At 37.5% G+C, this 23309-nt stretch overlaps 1 protein-coding gene across 1 annotated transcript in view; it reads left to right on the forward strand.

Moving 5' to 3' along the window:
• The window catches only part of LOC150092642 (uncharacterized), a 344763-nt gene that overhangs the window by 91737 nt on the left and 229717 nt on the right, over nt 1-23309 (forward strand). The window contains exon 5 of the mRNA XM_090414597.1: nt 21043-21103. Coding sequence (XP_090270723.1) covers nt 21043-21103 — 61 coding nt within the window. The remainder of the gene's footprint in view (nt 1-21042; nt 21104-23309) is intronic.

A 23309-nucleotide genomic window follows, 5' to 3' on the forward strand; every position in this document is an offset into this window, starting at 1 on the left:
CGTATAAACCCCTTCTTAAGAGAGAAATCCACAAATTTTGCAACCTCCCAAGTCAATACCACATGATCACTCTCACCAATTGGAGGTAACAAGGACACCTTACTTATGCATATGTCCTCTGAACCAATGACCAGGTCCAACACACTCACACCACAATTCCCTTCAGTTATGTGCTGTTTCAAGTAATTATCTCTTAGAAGGTTTATGAATTCCATTTCCTTTTTGCCATGTGATAATTTCATCCTTCCAATTTATATGACTATAATTAAAATCCCCCATAATAATCACTAACCCTGCATTCATTGCACTAATTTACTGATGCATGAATTCAATATCACCCCCCCCCCCCGTATCCCCTGGCCTATAGCAGCAACCAACTGTATATTTGGTTGCATTGTTCACTATTTCACACCAGACTGCTTCAAAAGAACTACGAAATTTTGGTGAAGAAGTTTTAAAATGATATTAATAATTCTGCTGTGGCTAGATGAAGTTTAATGAAATTTTATAGTTATGATCAATATTGAAATTTTGCAGTTTTGATTTCAGTCTGATCATTGTTGTTGTGAAAAAATTAGGTAGAACGAACTCTTTTTATCTAGAGATAAATCACTATATACACAACAATGTAGTAGGTATGCTTCCAGACTAATGTAAAGAAATAACAAAATAATTATAATGCCTCACTGACTACCTGTATATGTTGTCTACATCTTGTGTGACATTAGGTATTCTTACCAAACACTTTAAAAGAATAGTTTCAAGAAAATTAATCTTTTGATGAATTATTAAAGAATTCATCGAAAAATTATCAGTGCATTATTTTTTTGATCAATTGCATTTGCAACAAATTGTCGTGCAATGAACTGTCATTCCACCAATTGTTTACACAATAAATTGCTTTTTCGATAAATTGCCATTCTTTAAATTGTTCGATTAATTATTTATTTGATGAATTGCCTTTTCGATGAATTATCGTTGAGTGAATTGCCATTTGATAAACTTTCTTTCAATGAATATTGATGGAACCAACTATATTAATATCATCGTCATCCCATACACCCCCCCCCCCCTTCTTATCCTCAAAGAGAGGGTACAAGATACTGTGAATGGTAATAAATGTTAATGTTTACATTATTATTAAATTCCTATCAACAGTCTTCTTCCAGTATTGTTAGATCTTATATTTTGGTCTTCAAGGGCACTTTTGACTATATCAACCCACCTAAATCTTTGTTTTCCTCTTCCTCAGTCTTTTTCTTGCTGTCTTGGCATAAGAGTTAGAGAGTTTGTTAACCTTTCCTCTTCTTTTTTAGCATACCACCTTAGTTTAGTGCTGGTCACACATTCTTGAATGCTAATAATGTCATATCCCTTCCTAATATCTTCATTTTTAAAATGATGTTGCCATTGATGCCATTTGCTCTCATAATTTTTCTCAAAAACTCATGTCTGCCATCTCTAATCTTTGATCAACTGTTTCATTTTCAATCCATCTCAAAGAGTTTGGTGTTTTGACTAATTTCTCTCAATATAATTTTATTTATTGTCAACTGAATAAAATTATTCAGTCATTTTTATCCATATTTAACTTGCCACTCAGAATGCAGTTGAATCTTTCTATGTTCCTGCCTATATTTTGGTCTTTTTATTGCTGATTTTCATGCCGTATTTGTGACAAATGTTATTCAATTTAATTTAGAAATTCTGCAAATGTGTACTGGATTCATTTAAAAATATAACACGGATTAATTTAAGAATATAACATTATTTGCATGAAGTAAGGAGTTGAGAATCTCCAGTTTTAATATCAGGTTTAATGTCACTTTCCTACATGATGATCAGTAGAGATATTGTGCACTCTTGTCTCACACCTGATTTTGCATCAACTAATCTTCCTGTGCCTCCTTCAAATTCTAACTGCTAATTTAGAACTTAAATGATGACTATATATTGCACTGTATAATGTCCCATTAACACAATATAATTGTAGAATTTTGAACAGCTTGTGACTATGTCATACGCTTTTAGACTACAGAACTTAAATACAAGGTCCTTGTTATATTGAAATAGTTTCTCAAGGATCTTAAAATGAATTTCTGATCCTGGAAACCCTTATTTGGTCTGACACCAGTTTGTTTTTCTCAGAGTTTCTCTTCCACAATTTCTCTTAGTCTCTTTTAAAGTATGTGGATATACATTTTATCTAGAAGAACTCTATAATTCTCATATTCAGTTTTCTCTGTTTTTATACCTGGGTACTATAAGAACTCTACTCTAGTCATCCAGAATTCACTCTTCAACTGTATGCTTTCTGAATTATGCAGTGCAACTTTTATACCTCAATATTTAACATTTCTAATCCTGAACACCCTTACCTTGAATATCATCCATTCCAGCTGTTTTTTTTTTTTTTACATTCTAGTGTCTGATGGCTTTTTTCCTGCTTCAAATACTCACATCATGTATTGATTGCATTCCTCTGGAATATCTTCTACTGCTGTTTTGTTGCTTCCAATTTCATTTAAATGTCTTTCAAAGTAAATACATTGATATCCAGAATATTTTTATCATCAGTTTTTATACTGATCCTTATAATTTATTTTAAAGTACTCTTCCTACTTTTGGTTTTGAACAGCCTCAAGAATATTTTACCACTTTTGTGATATTTATCTTCTATATTGTTACCTAAGCCTTCTGATTACTTATATTTTGCCACTTTTGCACACAGCTTAGCTATCCTACATTTATTATTATTATTATTATTATTATTATTATTATTATTATTATCCAAGACCACATGGAGTCAAAGACTCATCTAGGAGGTCCTTTTATCAAAAACACACAGCTCATCATACCGTGCTTTAAACACACTCCAATTCTCTTCAGACACCACACTCTCAGGCAAGGCATTCCAATCATTCATAACTCTGCATGAAAAAAAAAAACCTGCTTCTCACTCCCCAACTCACACCCTTCTTATACAGTTTCTAGGAATGACCTCTAGTTCTTCCCTGATCTCCCACTATTTTCTGTAGAACCTCTCTAGCATTGATCCTATAACAACCCCTTAATAACTTGTAGGTTTCTATCATATCTCTCCTCCTGTCCACCAGACTCTGCAAGTTGCATCTTCTCGATCTTTCCTCATACTTGACATTCCAGAGGTCAGAAACTACCTTAGTCAGTCGCTTCTGAAACCTCTCCAACATCTCTTCATCCTTCTGAAAACCAGGTGACCAAATCTGGGCACAATAGTTCATGTATGGCCTAATCAAAGCCTTATACAATGGAACAAGAATCTACCTACTTCTACAAGTCAGTGTCCTCTGCATCATTCCCAGAAGCCTTTGTGTTGTCTTCACAATTTTGGCTATGTGTCCCCTAAATTTCAGATCCTTATCCACTATCACCCCCAGATCTCTTATTTCCTCTACCTCTGACAATATATCCTCACCGAGCGTAAATTCTGCATCCCATTTTTGTTTTCCAAATTTCCAAAAGAAAAGAGTGAGAGAGTTAGGATGGTGAGTCTGTTGCCATGGCATGACAGTGAAGAGTATAGAAGGAGGGCCATAATTGCTAATGACTTTATGCATGAATTATGTTTGATGAGTGGTGTGGAATTTGTGGATGTGTGGAATGAGTTCGATGGGCGAAAGGATTTATATAAAATGGATGGATTACATCTGAATGGATTTGGTGTGCGGAGACTTGAAAAGGTGTTGTTGAATGTGGTGGAAGCGAAGTTACAGAACCAGGGAAACTAGAGTTATTAAGGTGGGGGGGAAGTACATTTGCAGATTTTAGGGAGACAGTTGAGTGTGTGAATGTGTGTAATATGCCCAAGCGAGTAGGAAAGACCACGAATCAGAATGGGATAGTTAGTAAAAGGCATCAAAATAGGGATGGGACAAATTGGCTTCTTCAATTCATGTATACAAATGCCAGAAGTATTAGGAACAAGAGGGAAGAATTTTTGGCCTTGGTTGGCACTTCCAGACCACAAGTTATTGGCATTAGTGAAACATGGCTGACAGATGATGACATAGCTAGTGGGATTGAACGTGAGGGGTATGGTGTGTTCAGGAGTGACAGGGAAAATAAAATGGGGGGAGGAGTGTTATTGATGATAGCTGATAAGCTACAGCCAAGAAGAATACAAGTGGAACCGCAGGATAGAGAAAAGAGCACATTTGAGGCTATTTGGTGTGAGATTGAAATTAGCAGAACTAAATTTATAGTTGGGTGCTGCTATAGACCAGGTGATGAAATAGATGATGGAGATAGTATGCATAAGCAAATAGAAGAAATGAGTGGAAGGAGGGTAATTATTATGGGAGATTTCAACTATGGTAACATTGATTGGAAGGAGGAGAAGACACATGGGAGGAAGGAATTGGATTTTATGCGGTTATTAAGGGATAACTATCTGCGACAGCATGTAATGGAAAATACAAGGGGTCAGAGAGTGCTTGACTTGGTAATTGCATCTGAGAATTTGACTGTAACGAATATGACCATGTTGCCACCAATTGGTGAGAGTGATCATAGAGTCTTGACTTGGGAGGTGGCTAAAGGTGTGGATTTTACAATTAAGATGGGGTACATGTGGAATTATCGGGTTGGTAAGTATGACAAGCTTAGGCGATTGATTGGTTCAGTGCCATGGCATGTACAACTGCAAGGGCTAGAAGTTGATAGTGCATGGGAGGCAGTAAAGAAGTGTTCGCATGAAGCATTGGCTGACTGTATACCTAGAGTCTGAATAATAAATCAAGTAGGGGTTAAATGGATGAATAACACCATTAAGCTTGAGCTGCAAAAAAGAAACTATGGAAGGAATTCAAGGAGAAAGGTGACCTGCAGGCACATGAACGGTATAAAGTGCAGGCCAGAAGGGTAATGAGTGTAGTAAGAAAAGCAAAAAAGGATTATGAAAGAACATTGGCCATGCACGCTAAAAAGAATCCTAAAAAGTTTTTTTCGATATGTTGCAAGTAAAAGAAAAAAATGTATATGGCAGAATGATTTTAAAGAATGCCGATGGTAGGGAGGTAACCGAATCAGCTGATATAGTTGAATTACTGAGCGAGCACTTTGCAAGAATATATCTTCCAGGTGGTGACATTGCAGAAATTAATGAACCACTAGATTATAAGGGAATTGTGGTGAATGAAGTGGAGGTGAGTAGTCAATTGCAAAACCTCAATGTCAATACATCTGTGGGATTGGATGGTATACCAGCTCATGTCATACGTGAAGCGGCTAAAGAATTGTCAGTACCCTTTACCATTTTGTGTAATTTGAGACTCGGGTCTGGGTTAGTCCCGAGGGGCTGGAAAGAGAGGAAAATAGTTCCACTGCATAAAGGAGGTTCCAAGACTGCTGTTGTAAATTACCGACCGATTAGCATATCAGCAATCGTTGTCAAGGTCTTAGAGAAATTAGTCAACAGAAGAATACAGGGCTGGATAGATGAAAATGGGATACTGTATGGGGGGGGACAACATGGTTTTTTGAAAGGTAGATCATGCCTCAGTAACTTGCTCACGTTTTATAACACAGTGACGGCTGAACTGGATAAAGGTAATGGGTTTACAGTGATTCTACTGGACCTTGCCAAGGCCTTTGACAGGATACCACATGTTACTCTAATCAGTAAATTGGAGCAGATGGGGATGGATAGGAGGGTGGTTGATGGAGAGATACCAGGGAGTGGTTTATTCAGGAGTGGAGTCCAAAAGACGGCTTGTGACTAGTGGTGTGCCGCAGGGTTCTGTTGTTGGACCACTACTTTTCAATTTGTTCATTAACGATATACGAAATGATCTGAGAGGAATTGTTCACTTGTTTGCTGATGATGGAAAGTTGGGTAGAGCAATTGTGAGTGCACAGGATGTCAAAATTTTGCAGGATAGTTTGGACAACTGGGCTATGGAAAATGGATGTCAATTTAATGTGGCAAAGTGTAAGGTTATGCATTTCACAGTGAACAGATTAGCAGCAGTATATCACATTGGTAGAACCATACTCCAGGAGATTGATGAGGCCAGGGATTTGGGAGTGTTGGTGGATAGGGAGTTGAAGTTTAGGGGGCACATTGCAAAAGTGGCCAAAACAGCTCATCAAATCACTTGGTTGCTGAAAAATACTTTAACAAGCAGAGACAAACAAGTTATTATTCCTCTATATCGAGCCTTGATAAGACCCCATCTGGACTACTGTGCCCAGATATGGGTGCCAGGGTTTCTTCTTGATGGGGAGGAGGTGGAGAGGATCCAGAGATGAGTGACTAAGATGATAGCAGGTCTGTGGAATGAACCTTATGAGAACAGGTTGAAGATTTGTGGGTTGCAAAAATTGGTTGATAGGCGGAAAAGGGGTGATATGATTGAGACATTGAAATTACTGAAGGGTTTCTATAGGATTAATCCAGAAAATATTTTTGAGAATAGGATTGGTGATGGGAGGACTAGGGGCCATACATGGATGCTGGGCAAGAGTGTGGTTAGCAGGGGTGTTAGAACTATGTTTTTTACTTGGAGAATGGTGAATGAGTGGAATAAGCTGCCATAGTCTGTTGTGGGTGCTATGGCCGTGAATGAGTTCAAGGCAAGGTATGATAGATACTGTGTGAATGTCGAATAGTTGCTCTTGACATGATGTTAGGGCCTCCCTCGATGAGTCTGTCAACTTCTTGGAGTTGCCCGAGATAATAATAATAATAATAATAATAATAAAATTTTAAAACCTTACATTTTGCAACATTGAACTCACATCCCCATTTCCGTGCCCAATCACTCAATTTATTCAAGTCTTCTTATAAGGCCACAACATCTTCTCTACTCTTCACAGTTCTTCCCAACTTTGAATAATCTGCAAACAACTGAATATCTCCGTTCAAATCTTTGCAAATATCATTAATATACAAGTTAAACAGTAATAGCCCTAAAACAGACTCCTGAGGCACTCCACTAGTGAATTTCCTTTTCCTGGATATCGCTCCCCCATATACAACTTATTGATACCTATCAGATAGCCAGTCTCCAATTCAATGCACGAATCTAATATCCAACCCCATCCACTCCAGTTTGATTATCAACTTATCATGCGGTAATCTATCAAAAGCCTTTGCAAAATCTAAGTATATTACTGTGTATCCTTCTCTTCTGTCCATGGAAGCAATCACCTTATTGTAATAAGTAAGTAGATTACTAAAACATGACCTCCCTTTAGCAAATCCATGCTGTCCATGAAGGATAATACTATTGTTGTCAACCCAATACTTGCTCTTAGTTCTTACAAGCTGATCCAACAACTTAACTACAACACCTGTACACACAGATTGGCCTATAAATTTACAGATAAGCTTAGGTGTTGACAGTTATTCAAAACTTAAAGTTTTTACCGGTATTAATCACACCAAACAGTTAATCAAAAGATGTTTTATTAACTGCTTATATTTTGTTGAATTTCAAATTAGCATCATCAGGGCACAACATACTTGTACACGTAACAGTGAGTAAGTAAAACAATAAAATTGCAGTGTACAAAAGATCTCAAGTCCTATTTATGGTGCCCTCTAATGTTGAGGGAAAAAAATCATTACAGCTATGTGGGAGTTGCTCTTAGGATGACAGTCTCCCAGTTTTTGGAAAATTAATGCAACCATACTTGTTCAGGTTAGGAGAATTCTTCAAAACCATTCCTGACAAAAAAAGAAAACAAGTGTGCTATTTTGGAGTGGTGACAGATCTGAAAGATTATTTTTTGTTAGGAATGGTTTTGAAGAATTCTAACCTAAACAAGTATGGTTGCATTAATTTGCCAAAAACTGGGAGACTGTTATCCTATGAGCAACTCCCACATAGCTGTAATGATTTTTTTTTAATCCCCCCCCCAACATTAGAAGATGCCATAAATAGGACTTTAGATCTTTTGTACACTGCAATTTTATTGTTTTACTTACTCATTGTTGCATGTGCAAGTGTGTTGTGCTCTGATGATGCTGATTTGAAATTCAGCAAAATATAAGCAGTTAATAAAACATTTTTTGATTAAATTGTTTGGTGTTGTTAATACCATTAAAAACTTAAGTTATGAAGATAGGCCTATAGTTTTATGCTTGAGTTCTATCACCTCCTTTATGAACTTGACCGAGTGCAAGATTCGTATTAAAAAAAAAAAATATGTCAAGGCCGGCATCAACTCCTTGGCACATTCCTTCAGCATACGTGGTGATATATTATCAAGTCCCACAGCCTTATGTACATCTAGTTTGTTCAACTCCCCATACACCTCTTGCTCACTTACAGTCATTCTCTCTTCCCTATCATCAACTGTTCTCAATCTCTCCATGAAGTCACATTGACAAGATTGAAAGACCTTTATGATTGCTCATTAAGTATCTTCATCACACCTTCTGCAACAGCTGTCTTTATACCATTTTCTCCAATCATTGTCATCCTTCTATAATCATTCTTTCTTTTGCTGGATCAAAAGAATTCCTTAGGATTCTTTTTGGCTTCATTAGCTAACTGCTGTTCATACCTCTCTTTAGCTACCCTTACCAATCAAGTCACCTGCCTTGCCTGGTCTTTGTAGTCCTCATGGATTTCGTTATTTCCACTTCTCTTATGCTGCCTCCATAATGCCCTTTTTCTCTGTATTGCATGCTTAATCTCTTTATTCATCCATTTGACTCAATTTAAGTATTCTTGTAAGGCCACAACATCCTCTCTACTCTTCATGGTTCGTCTCAACTTTGTATCATCTGCAAACAACTGAATATCTTCATCCAAATTTTTCTCTGCATTCTCTCAGGATAGCATCTGACTTACTTGATAGGAACTTTTGATATGCTTTCTTCCTTTCCAGTATTGCTTCTTTAATATATTGAGTCCTCTATGAAGTTTGGATTCTTCTATCCTTGTAAGCAACTTCCCCACGTGCATTCCTTGCTGAATCAATTCATTTCATGATTTCTTCAGAGTTTGCCACATAATCCCATGTTTGGTTCTTGTTTTCAAACTCTTTTATTGTTTTCTCCAGTAATATTGTATATTTGAGTCTACAGTTCACCTGTGAAAGTTGTTAAATCAGATGCTTTTTAAAACTTGCCTGAATATCTTTTAAACATGATATCCATTTTTATCCTGCTCAAAACTAAATGGTTATCACTATCAACAATAACATAGTTAAGATATTTCTTATTTCTTGTGTCTACTTCTTCTCCCTCTCCATGTGATTTTGTGCACATCTCCATGTTGGGATATGTTAATGATGACTAGTCCATGTACTGGAAAGAAAGCCAGCCAGTACTTTCTATTATTATTAGCTTTGCCCTTTTCTCCAGATTTTCTCCAAACAGTTCCATGTGTCTTTGATTCATTTCCTACTCTGCTGCTTAAATCTTGATACTTTTTACATTAATAGTTCTGTCTTTAATTCTGCTAACATTCAGTTTGAGTTTGTCCAATAACAGACCTTTCACTGTTTGCCATAGTACCATAACAAAAACACTGGTGACCTTGTTTAAAGAGGCAGCATCCCCAGCTATCATGAAATTCTCATTGTATCATACTATTGTTTTGTTTTGGTTTAAGCCAATAAAGAATACAATTTGATATTCATTATTGACTTAAACTTGCCAGCCTATTCTCATTTGTTCAGACTGCACATCACCATGTTTGCACCTGGAGATGGTTACTTATTAACATAATGATGTGCAGTCCTCATCTTTAGGTATACTACCTAAAGGTGAGAATTACACACTATCATCTTTATTATTACACATCATTACACCCCCTCCTTAAACTTATTCACTGTCAGAACACTCACAACTACCTCTGGCAATCCATTCCAGATTTCAAGTATGGAAAATGGTGAAATGTAGTGTTCCACACACATCTTTACAAGGAGTCAATTGCCAGGCAGTGACTCCTGGTTCTCTCTCTCTCTCTCTTTCTCCACTTGTCATAATATTGAAAATTTTTTTGTGTCAATTGTACTGAATCCCCTCTAGCAACTTATCAGTTTCTATCCATGTCTCCTCTTTTCTACCTGTCAGCTTTGCACCTTACACATCTTCAATCTGTTCTCATAGAGAGCATTCCATATTCCTGTCACCAGCATGATCACTTGTCTCTGAAAGACCCTCTCAGCTACCTCCTCATCCTCAAGAAACCCATTTGACCAAATCTGTGCACAGTAGACAAAATGCAACCAAATCATATCCTTAAAAAGAGACAGATAATAACCTCCTTTACCTGTCAATATGTTCATCAAATCCAAGTAATCCCTTGAGCTGTTTTGTCAACTGTTGCAATTGCTCTCCAAACTTGAACTCTCTGTCTGCTTACTTCCAGATCTCTAACTTTGTCCCAGTCTTTTGTAGTCTTTCATCCTGAAGTGCATAACCTTAAATTTTGCAAAATTAAATTGACAACCATTATCCTTAGCCCACACTGCCATTTATTTAAATTGGCCACACTGTTTTGCATTATCTGCAAACAACTGAATATCTCCCCTTAACTCATTTAAGGGGAGGTATTCAATTGTTTGCAGATAATGCAAAACAGTTCAATATATAACCACTCTCCAGCCAAAAGGCTGCAGATTCAAATCCCGCTGTGGGTATGGATGTTTGTGATTGTCTGTGAAAATGCTAGTGGTGATTGGTGGTAGATTAGATGACGATGATGGTAGTTGCACTTCATTGTAGTTGGTGGATTGAGTGGTAGAGATGGAGAGTTGTAGAGTAGTTATCTTCCCTTGATGAGTCTTTGGATTCCTGGAGGTGTCACGTAATAATAATATGCTGCTCTCTGTCAGCAAATTCCCCACCACCAACACCCATGCCACCAGCTTTATGCTACATATTCATTCCCACTTGCTCCAAATTATGCAGTAGTTTTCTGTGTTGTGTTTTCTCAAATAACTTGCAAAGTTCAGCATATCGTGATCTAGCCATTTTTCCTATCTAATTCTGTTTTAAAATGTGACTAAATTAGTAAGACAGTACATGCCTTTTACAAAGTTCTGCTGCCCACCATAGAATATCTTATTCTTATCCATCCATTCCTGAATTCTACCTTTAACTAAATTTTCCAATACCTTAACTACTACTTTTGAGATATTATTGACCAGTAATTTGCTATTTCTGTCTTGGAGCCACCTTTACATAATGGAACTATCTTACCCTCTTCTGACTCCATACGAGCCTTGAGCTGAGACTTTGATTAAATAGACTGGTTAAGAGGCACTACCACTGCTCATATGCATTCTTATAGTACATGGAATGGCATGCCATCTAGTACCACTGCTGTATTCACATTAATGGTTTTCAGTATAATGAACATCTCCAGTTTGTCTACCTCAATTCTCACATCAGTCTTTGTCACTTCAGCAAGTTTAAAATCTCCACCTGAATAATACACCCTTGTAAAGTGTAACTCAAATATTTTTTCTGCTTCTGTCCCTTTCCTCTACCATAGGAACTAATTAAAGTTATCATTCCAAAATCTTATTCACTTTAACTCTTTAAGATTTCCTGTGGTGTGTTTTGAAAATTTTCTGCTTCCTCATTCCCAAGAAACCCAGGGGACCTGACTTAAGCACAGTAATCTGGATGTGGGTATATCAAGGCCTTATAAAGAGGAATAACAACTTCCTGATTTTTACTTGTTAGTGTGTTCTTCAATAGCAAAGTAATCTTATGGGCTACCTTAGCAATATGTCCTCTAAACTTTAATTCTCTGTCTACCACCACCCCCTAAATCTCTAGCTTTATCTATTTCCTCTAGTACAGTGCCATCAATGTGATACATGGCTTGAAATCTATTTATCCCAAAGTGCATAATTTTACATTTCTCCACATTAAACTGATCCCCATTATCTTTTGCCCATACTGACAGCTTCTTTAAATTGTCCTGTGAGCTCTCTACATTGCCTTGATTAACTATTACTCTACCTAATTTTGCATCATCAGCAAAGAACTGTATATTTCCTTTCAGGTTATTTCCTATATCATTTATGTACAAATTAAACAGCAATGGTCACAACACTGAACTTTGCAGCATGCTATTAGTTACTTGTTTTTGCCTTGATTCTGCCCCTCCATATACCACTTTTTGATATCTGCCCAATAGCCATCCTCTTATCCACTTAACCAGTGTCATATCCATCCCTATTTGTTCTCATTTGCGTAACAGAGTTCCATGTGGTATTCTGTCAAATGCCTTTTCAAAATCCTGAAAAATCATCGTGTAACCATTTCCTTTATCCAACTCACCTATTACTCTGTTATATCCTTCCAGTCTTTATCTCCATAGTTGAAGTCCCCCATAATAATCACTCAACCTATGCTTATTGTACTAATTTGGTGATGCATGTCTTCCAGATCATCTGTGGAACTCCCTGGCCTATAGCAACAACCATGTATTTTGTCGTAGTGGCATTAATCTCACACCAGATTCCTTAAATTACTAAGGCATGACTGACCCTTCACAAAGCCATGTTGACCCTCATACAGTATCATATTTTATCTATCCATTCTTGGCATCTCAGGCATGGTGCTAAAAATATTAAAAAAAATGGTAAGAAAGAAATACTGATTGGTTTATAATTTGCTACTGCATTCTTAGAATCTCCTTATGCAAGGAAATTAATGTGTCCTCTTTCCATTCCCTTGGAACTCTACCAGAGCTGAGACTTAAATTAAAGAGCGTAGTCAGAGGCATTACCAGTTGCCTTTTTACATTCTCACAAAACCCTAGCTGATCCCATTTAATCCCACAGTTGTATTTACATTGAGATTTTGTAGTATCCTAAGAACCTCCAATTCATCCATCTCTGTTTCCACATTAGTGTTTGCCACAAAGGTAACCTCGCTAGGATGATATGCACTTGCAAAGTGGTCCCTCAGTATCTCAACTATTTTATGTGATGATGGTCACGAGGAGCCAAAGGAAATCCCAAAGATCTCTTTTGGATTTCCTTTGGCTGCTTGGCTGAATTCTTCTCATAATCTGATTTTGCCTTCCTTGCCATGCTGGTCATCCTTGCCTGACCCTTGTACTTTTTGTGAGTTTGATGGCCATCTTTCTCTTTATATACTCTCCACAGTATTTTCTTCTTCTGCATCTTATGCCTAATGATATTACTCATCCATCTAACTCCTACCTGATTAACCCTCCTTACCCTAGGTATACAATTTAATATTGCTTCCTTTAGATGACCCTTAAGTATATCCCATGCATTGCTGACATCCTTACACTGCAATGTTTTATTCCATGGCACAGATTTAAGTTTCTTCCTAAGCATGTCATCACCTGCTTGTAGTTCCACAAATATCCCTCTTGATAGAATATTCTTCATGTTTTGCAATATCCCAAGTCAAAACTGCATGGTCACTTTCACCAATTAGAAGCAATGTTGTCATCTTGGTTATGGATAGCTCTTCTGACCCTATGATGACCAGGTCCAGTACTCTCCCACCCCTAGTCCCCTCCATCACATGCTGCTTTAAGTAATTATCTCTTAACAGGTGTATAAATTCTATTTCCTTCCTCCCATGTGATCTTTCTTCCTTCCAGTCTTTATCTCCATTGTTGAAGTCCCCCATAATAATCACTCAACCTATGCTTATTGTACTAATTTGGTGATGCATGTCTTCCAGATCATCTGTGGAACTCCCTGGCCTATAGCAACAACTGTGTATTTTGTCTTAGTGGCATTAATCTCACACCAGATTGCTTCAAATGAACAGCCACCCTTCTGCCTGTCTCCTATTTTTCTGACTGCAATTCATCTGCTATCATCAGCAATACTCCTCTCCTCCCCCATTCTATCTTCTCTATCTTCCCTGAAAAACTAAACGCTTCACATTCAGTTCCTGTAACCATATCATCTGCTGTTAGCCAAGTCTGACTAATGCTTATAACTTTTGGCAAGTTTGCACTAACCAATGCCAAAAACTCCTCCCTCTTGTTCCTGATACTTCTGGCATTAGCATATAGAAACTGCAGCATCTCTTAATCTCCCATCCACCTTTAATTCCTGAATAGATTACCTTATTCAATATTTTTGCTTGAGAGACTAGAGTTCTCACTTGATCATTCTCACACTCACTCATCTTATGAGTGCCTTTACACAAGCTCACCTGCTTCCACCCTAATTGCTTAAGTTTCCCTGAATTTTCACTTCAGCATGCTCGATGAACAAAACTCTCCAGACACCTAACACTAAAACTATTTAGATCCAGTCCATTAACATTGTACAAATCATTCTTTCTGTCAAACAGAGACCACAGATCCACAAATTCTACATTATTGCTTTTGCACAATCTATGTATAGACTCATTAGCTATCAACATCCTCCTCCTCAGTTCACTTCTATCATAGCATGGTAGGAGACTTACATTCTTCATGTTCTCACTCTTCAGTTTTGCCTCTTCTAACTGCTTTACGTCCTGTCTCATAGAATACATCTCATTATTTGTACCAACCAAGATAATCATTTCCTTCAACATACCTTTTTGCATCTGGATGGCGTGGCTAATATCATGAATTTTTTCACCTGGGAAACGTGCTTTTTTTTCACACTTTCGTTAAGAACTCCCCTCATCATTGAGTCTTCATACATAATTTTCTCCTTAACTTTTTTTTTCTTGTTTGTTTGGTTGGTTTTTATTATTCCTTCGGATCACCTGCTTCCTTCTCTTTTCAGCCCTGCTAAACTCTTGCCACCTCTGCAGTTTTTCAATTTTGCACTTTATACTATGAAGGACTTTATACTATGAAGGAACATTTAAATTTCTTTATTAATTCCCATTTCATTCTCCTCTATTTCCACGGCTGAATGTTCTATATTAACCCTTCAGAGGTCGCATGAAAATTTTTGGCATCAAGGGTTGTGTGTGCAGACTGTCATTCTGCACTCATTTTTAACAAAATTGAAGGTGTTTTGAATAATAATAAATAAGCATATTGTAGAAAAAAGATTACTTATTCAAATTACAACATATTTGTAAGAGAAAACAAAATAAAAAAAAATAATTAAATGTCTTAGAAATAGAACTGCATATGCTCCATGTGCAATAAATGTGTAGAACTGGATTAACATTCTTTTACTTAAGTTCTACACATTCTTTCCACATGATTGTAGCATGTTCAAGACACATAAATTTGTAACATCTCTTACAATAATATTTAGATGCACGTTTTTTTTTTTTCTATCACAATAATTGCATCTTTCTTTCTCAATTCTGTTCTCATCCACAAATGTGATCCACAAATTTCTGTGAGTCTTAGTTTTATATTTCTTGGCAAACTTTGAATTGATACCCTTTCTTGCAAATGTGCTTGTAGTAGAGAGAATCCAAGATCTTGCAGAAATTTACGTCACAATATTTTTTTTTTCAATTTGTCAATGTTATTTGCATGGTAAATAACTTGAGAATTAATTCCAGCAATGTTGATGCAAGAGTAAAAAACTACCATAGGCCATCTTCTTGTTGATCTAGCAAAATTGTATGTTGAACACAATTGATCCACAACATCTACTCCTCCTTTTGTATGGTTATAGGTAGTCAGAATTTCAGGTTTGTATAAAGCTCCACTCTCTGTATCAATGCCATCATCATCATGCAAACTTGATGCTAACAAAACAAATTTCCTTTTTTTGGGACAGTATGATACAAGTGTGCATTTATCTTTGAAAGCAAACATACTCGATTTTATAGGACGATTTGCTTGCAATAAAATAATTCAGGAGGTAGTTCTCTTTTATTTTTTCGAACTGTTCCTATTACAGTAAGTCTATATTTCTTTAGCAAGTTTTCAATCAAAGGAAAAGAAGTGAACCAATTATCTAAAGTAATATTTCTCCCAGAATTTTTGATTGGTTCTACTAGTCTCTCAACAACATCACCTGGCGAATTGCTCATGAAGTATAGCCCTTCCAGTTGTCATCCAATATATACCTCAAGATTAGAAATATAGTACATTCTAACATCACATAATGCAAAAATTTTAATACCGTATTTATTCAGTTTACTTGGTTTCCTCAAGGGCTCACTTTAGTGAGTACAGGCATGGCAAACCCGAGGTACCTGATGCTGGACCATGCCTTACTTCATGTAATATATATCTGTTATATTATTCTGTAGACTGGTCCCTCCTCTTCTTTCTTTGCTTCTTTCTCCTCTCCTTGCTCCTTCCCCCTGATGCTATTAGAGTATTCGAGGGCTAGGGGTGAGTCTTTCCTATCTTGCTAAGTCATTTCGTCTTATGCAGCCACCAAAGGAGGCAAGCTAGCCTCAATAGGTGCCGGTCCCAAGCCCGGATAAATGCGAGGGTTGACGTCAGGAAGGGCATCCGGTCGTAAAACTTCAGTGCCAACTCAAACTATGATTATGAGTCGAAGAGAAAATGATATAAGGGCTAGGGCGTACCCCTTAAGCGACGCGCAGCCACATCGCCCTACAGCTGTGAGAAGTGGACGAGGGCTACCGCATCAAGGGCGGGTGCGGTTAAAGAAGCGAGCCCAGCAGGTGGAGAGGATGTTGCGAGTGGGAACACTGAATGTTGGAAGCATGACTGGAAGGGGAAGAGAGGTGGCAGACATGATGAGGAAGAGGAAGTTGGACATTTTATGTGTGTAGGAGACAAGGTGGAAAGGGGGAAAGGCAAAGGAACTGGGAGATGGATATAAATTGTTCTACTCTGGAGCGAATAACGAGGGAAGAAATGGTGTAGGAATTGTGGTGTGTGGCAGAATGAAGGGTGAAGTACTGGACGTGGGTAGAAGGAATGACAGGATCATGCGAATGAAATTGGGTCTTGGAGATGAGCGGGTGGTCGTATTATGTGTATATGCCCCGCAAGTTGGTTGTACAGCAGAGGAAAAAGATGAGTTCTGGAACGTGTTAGATGAAGAAATGAGGGAATTGGAAGAAAATGAGATGGTGATTGTCGGAGGAGACTTGAACGGGCACATAGGAAGACAGAATAGAGACTGTGAAAGGGTGCATGGTGGCCACGGAGTGGGAATGATGAACCAGGAAGGAGAGAGGGTTGTGGACTTTGCAGTAGCGTTTGATCTGGCAATTGTGAACTCGTTTTTCTTCCAGAGGGAAGAACATTTGATAACATTTAGAAGTGGTAACAACAGCTCACAAATTGACTACATTTTGACTAGAAGAAAACATCTTAAGGTTGTGACAAATTGTAAGGTAATTCCAACAGATCAAGTAGCACAACAACACCGACTGCTGTGCGCAGACTTTAAATTAAGATCGAAGATAAGAACTTCTGGTTGCCATGGGATGAAGACAATTAAGTGGTTTCGCTTAAAAGAAGAGAGTGTGAGGAATCGTTTTAGGGAGAGAGTGTTAGAGAGGATTTCGGATGGACTGGAAAGTGTACAAGATTGGTGGAAACATAATTCAAAAGTAATCCTGAGCTGTGCAATCGAGGTGCTTGGTGAGACATCTGGAAAGATTAGAGAGCAGAAGGAGGGTTGGTGGTGGAATAATGATGTACAAGTGGCAGTGACAGCTAAGAGGAAGGCAAAGCAGAAGTGGGATGAGTCAAGAGTGGAAGAGGACAGAGAGGTGTACAAACAGAGAAAGCAAGAAGCCAAGAGAGTTGTGGCACAGGCGAAGACCATGGCATATCAAGATCTGTATGATCAATTAGAAACAAAGGAAGGACAGAGAAAAATTTACCAACTAGCGAAATGTAGAAATAAAGCAGCTAAGAACATCTTACATGTGAGGCAGATCAAAGATGCTGAAGGAAGAGTATTATGGAGGGATGTGGACATAAGAAACAGATGGAAAATATACTTTGAGGGACTTCTGAATGAGGAAAATGCAAGGACTCACAGAGGAGATGGGCAGCCTTTTGAGGGGATGGTGCAGAACATCAGTAGAATGGAAGTGACGGAGGCCATGAAGAGGATGAGGAATGGAAAAGCGGTGGGCCCCGACAGAATTCCAGTGGAGGCATGGAAGGCACTGGGGGAAGAGGGAATTGACCTGCTGTGGGACCTGTTCATGAAAGTTTGCCAACAGGAAAATATACCTGAGGAATGGAGGGAGAGTACTCTTGTTCCCATCTACAAGGGTAAAGGGGATGCACAAGACTGTAAAAATTACAGAGGAATAAAGTTGATGTCCCACACAATGAAGATCCTAGAAAGGGTTCTTGATGGTAGATTGAGGGAGGAGGTGGAGATTGCAAAGGAACAATTTGGCTTCATGCCTGGTAGATCAACAACAGATGCTATCTTTGGGTTACGACAGATGATGGAAAAATATCGAGAGAAACAAAGGGAGCTACATCTGGTATTTATTGATCTGGAGAAAGCATACGATAGAGTGCCAAGGCAAGAAGTCTGGAGGTGTCTGAGGGAGAAGAAGGTGCCGGAGAAATATGTCAGGTTGGTGCAGGAAATGTACAGAAATGTGAAGACAAGTGTTCGGACCTGTTTGGGACAGACAGAAAGTTTTCAAGTAACAGTTGGCTTGCATCAAGGGTCAGCATTAAGTCCGTTTCTGTTTAATATTGTGATGGAGGTGGTAACAGAGGAGGTGAGAGAAGATGCACCTTGGACAATGTTGTATGCAGATGACATCTTGCTGTGTGTAGATTCAAGAGAAGAAGCGGAAACTAAACTGGAAAGATGGAGAAAAGTACTGGAAGAGAGAGGTATGAGACTGAGCAGAAGTAAGACAGAGTATATGTGTTGCGCAGTGGGCGGTGGCCAGGAGACAGACCTGGAGCTGGAAGGAAATGTCATCAGGAAGGTGAGAGACTTTAGATACTTAGGTTTGACAGTGGAAGAAGATGGAGGAGGTGAGAAGGAAGTGGGATGCAGGATATAAGCAGGTTGGAGGAACTGGAGGGAGATGGCTGGAGTGTTATGTGATAAGAGGGTGCCGATCAATCTGAAAGGCAAAATTTATAGGACAGTAGTGAGGCCAGCTATGACATATGCTATAGAAACTGTGGCCCTGAGGAAAAATAACATTAGCAGGATGGAAGTAGCAGAGATGAGAATGCTTAGGTGGATGTGCGGTGTGACCAGAAAGGATCATCTGAGAAATGACTATGTCAGGGGAACAGTGAAAGTTACGAACTTAGGAGCAAAAATACAGGAGGCAAGGTTGAGATGCTTTGGTCATGTGATGAGGAGGGAGGACGAATATGTGGGAAGAAGGGTCATGCAGATGGATGTGCAAGGAAGGCGGAAGCGTGGGCGGCCAAAGAAGAAATGGAGGGAGCTGGTAGAAGAGGACTTGAAGATGAAGAACTTGGATGTGGTGACAGCCCAAGACAGGAAGGTGTGGAGGAGACTCATAAGAAACAGTGACCCCACTTAAGTGGGAGAAGCTGCAGAAGAAGAAGAAGAAGATTCAGTTTACTTGGTATGTATTGGCAAAATGAACATTTTCCTCGAAAACCTTCCAACTTTTTATCGATTGTAGCGAATGCACCTAGATTGTATCCATTTTTGCACTTTGTAACAAATAGATCAAAAACTTCATGAATAGCTGCCAATTTGTCTCACTTTTTTCTTTCTTCACGTGTTCTCTTATCATCAAATCAAAAGGAATTTGAATCGCCTCATCGACATTGTTAGTCGAAATATTTCAATGCCTTTACCATTACTTCCAAAAAGATCTTCTAAATGCAAATGGTTTGCTTTATATGTAGCAGCAATATATAGAAGTCCTACTAAAGCCTGTATTTCATTCAGAGTTGTCGTTCTCGAGTGTAATTACTAGCTAAAATTTCAATATACTTGTTCGTGTTTTCCAAAATAATTGATAAAGTAGAATCGCCTATAAAATAATTCCAAATATCAAGAGGTGACTGCAAATTTTGAGTGTCGTTTTTAGCCAGATGATTCTTTGATTATATTGTATCTCTTAGTCCTAATACGTTTGTTAGTTTATGGTACTGATTTCCATAAAATTCTGTCTTTTTCCTGATAGAATCTATCCTCCAAACTCTCTGGGTCATCTTCAGCTACTTCTGATGACACCTCGACGGCTTCTTTTCTCAGTTTCGCTGCCACTCATTTCTTCCACATTGTCTTCCTCCTCTGAACTAACATCATTGTCTGAAACATCTTCATTCTCGTCATTAGTGAAGCATTCATTCATCAGCTTCTGTAATTGTTCTTGCTCCTTCTCATAGTCACCCATTTTATTTTATTAAAAAGAGAATATAATTTACCATATTGCAATTATATATAAACATATATAAAATAGATATATATGTATATAAAAAATATATTTCCTGTGTAAATATATAAGCCTATATGTAAAAATATAAATAATTTCCAAGTACTTACCAATTTTAAAAATTTTGATGACGGCTTATTCTTATAACACTAAGAGTCGCATGGGATCTGTGACTGCGCAATGTCTCAGTGGGAACAGTTGTTATCGCATCAATGTAATATTCTACACTAACATATGTCCTGCCTATATACGAAGCTACATAAACACACAACCGGATTTAACCAGCTGCTTTAGAAATGTATGCAAAAAAGCAAACGTGCAGACTCCCAGTCCGTGCGTGACCTCTGGAGGGTTAATAACATTTTTTATCTTACTGTTGGTATTTGTTGTGATGTTGTCACCTAACAGACTCACTTTTGAAACAAAAAAAAAGCACAAATGCAGTGCATAGCATGATATTTTTTAATAGCTTATAGTTAAACAAATATGTATACTTCTGTCAAGTTAAAGAAAAAAAAATTAGGAGGTGACCTCCACATAGTTTTATCTGACCAACCTTTAAGTGAGCCATCACATATATTGTTGTATGACCATTTAGATGGGTAACAAGAAATGAAAAATTCTGTTTTTTTTTTTTTTCTTGACTGTTTTTATTATTTACGCCAAATCCATTAGTATAACATGACAGTTTTTATTTAATGTGAAACAAATAATATGTATACTTCTGCTAAGAACATAACATAAGAAAGATAAAATAAAACTGTTATTTAAATTTTATATTTCAGGTCTTGCACAGATTTTGGCAAGAGAATGTAGCTGTCTTAAAGATTTAATAAAATTGTACCAGTAAGTATTTGAATTACATACAGTATCGTCATTATAATATTTATCTCATCCATTAGTGGTATTTATTTGTAAATATGATACATGTAAATTTACATTGATCATATTTAATATTAAATTAAAATTTCTCTTATTTGGAATATTGTAATATAGCCACCAGAGTGTCTTCACTAAGGACAGTCACATACAGACATTGAGATAATAAGACCTGACTTTTTTTCATGTCACTCTCATCCATGAAAGGTTATAAATCTATTAATATATTTTAGAACTACTGATAGGCTAACAGTTAGATAGGCCAGAAACTCTGCTCTGACAACAAGATGGAATTTCATACCAAGCATTGAAAATTACTTGTCACCTAAAGACATTTCAGAAACATCTATTCCACAACAGAATTTGCATTCATAGACTGTAAGTTGGAAAGTACAGATACTATCCATTTGGCCAATCATGCTGGAAGTATATCACTCCACAACAGTAGTTGGTAGTGATGATGCCCTTTGGTTGCAGAGATCCAGATTTTAATCCCATCTGAGATGCTAGGAATTTATTCGAGGTTTTAAACTGATGATGAGTTAGCCAGTCTCCTCATATATATGTATGTGGCAAGTGCTCTTCCCCTCCCCTTACAAAACAAACAAAATTAGAACAGATATCACCATACTTTAATTGTCAGAGTTTAACGGATGCCATATGGTCAATCAATACTTCTGCTTTGTCATGCGAATTCTCACCAAAATAGTCTAAAGGTTGCTCAATTACAAAAGTGTCAGGCGGCACTGTTTAACTGAGCTTCTCTCTCTCTCTCTCTCTCTCTCAAGGAGTTGTCATACTTGAAACAATATCTATCTATGTCATTTAGATTTTGTCACTTCCCCTTTTCCTTGGTATGCTACTGAACTATTTTAACTTTATTCTGCTGATGCTCTTAAGGCGTTTCATAATCCTATCAGTCCTCTCTAGAAGCCATCTATTTGTCTACCTTTTAATGTGTGAAACCCTTAATAGCTACATCTTAAAGGCATTTTTCAGTGAAAAAAACAAAGTTGCTATTGAAAAAATATATGCATATAGAATCCTTAAAGTGCTGTTCTTTAGATAAGATCTGGGATCTATCATTCTAGATGTTTAATTTGACTATTGTTCTAACTATTTCTGGTCTTCTTCTTCTTTTCTGAACAGTATTTTTTTTGATGGATTCTAGATAATCAAATTGGCTGATCTTAGTTTTCTCCATTATAATAGATACATTTGTTTTTCAGGTTTTTTTCTGAGAGATGAGTTTAAATCCTCTGCTATTGCTGATTTCATTAATCATGTCAAGATCATCAGCATAGCTCAGGTTGCTGACCCATCTTCTGCCTTTCCTAATTCCTTTCTTCAGCTCATCCAACATTATATGCATGATGTCCTCATTGTACATGCTGAACAAGCAAAGAGAAGCAAAGTATTTTAAGTAAGAGAGAGTATTTATAGTTCAAGTTAATTATTAGTCTGATAATGTTAAAAGATTTTGAATACAATCCGATCAGTCAAAAGAAAGCACATCACCACAAGAAGCCCAAATCTCTATGCTTCTTGATGATCTATGCCCATTATGGTGACTTTGCCCATTCTGAAACCCACCTTTCTCAGTCATCTTAGCACAACTTTAGCCTTGGTCCTGTTTAGAATAATCTTCAGTAGAATCTTGCTTGTATTAGAGATTCTTCACAATCTAAGAATACTCTTAGATTGTGAAGGACTCCTATCCCTTCATTCTTCTGTGGCCTTAATTAGTTCTGCTGGATTTCGTCTGCACCCGGGGGCCTTATTGTTTTTATACTTCTTAATTACTCTTTCAGCTTCATACATAAGCTGAGTGGATGTTTCAACTTAGAATCTCCCTAAGGGAGTCTCTTCCAAATTTTTTACTTATCCTTCCTGTATAGTTCCTTTTAGCATGCTTTTTATCTCTTTCTGTTCTCCTGTTTGTTCTTTCCTGTCCTTTGTGACATCACTTTGAGCAAAGATTAAAACTCATAAACTAGCCAAAACATCCTCTCATAATTATACCTCCTCATTTGGGATTCTGCACTTTTTTTTATTATTATTATGTGACACTTCCAGGGAGTCCAAAGACTCATTGAGGGAGAGTGTACCAACAGGATTGAATGATTCATCCTCTTCCAACTACTAACTGCACTCAAACTTCCTTAACTTTTTG

Source organism: Typopeltis vanoorti, chromosome 25 (assembly GCF_054136105.1).
Source record: "Typopeltis vanoorti isolate ZY-2024b chromosome 25, IOZ_Tvanoo_1.0, whole genome shotgun sequence".
NCBI classification, from domain to species: domain Eukaryota; kingdom Metazoa; phylum Arthropoda; class Arachnida; order Uropygi; family Thelyphonidae; genus Typopeltis; species Typopeltis vanoorti.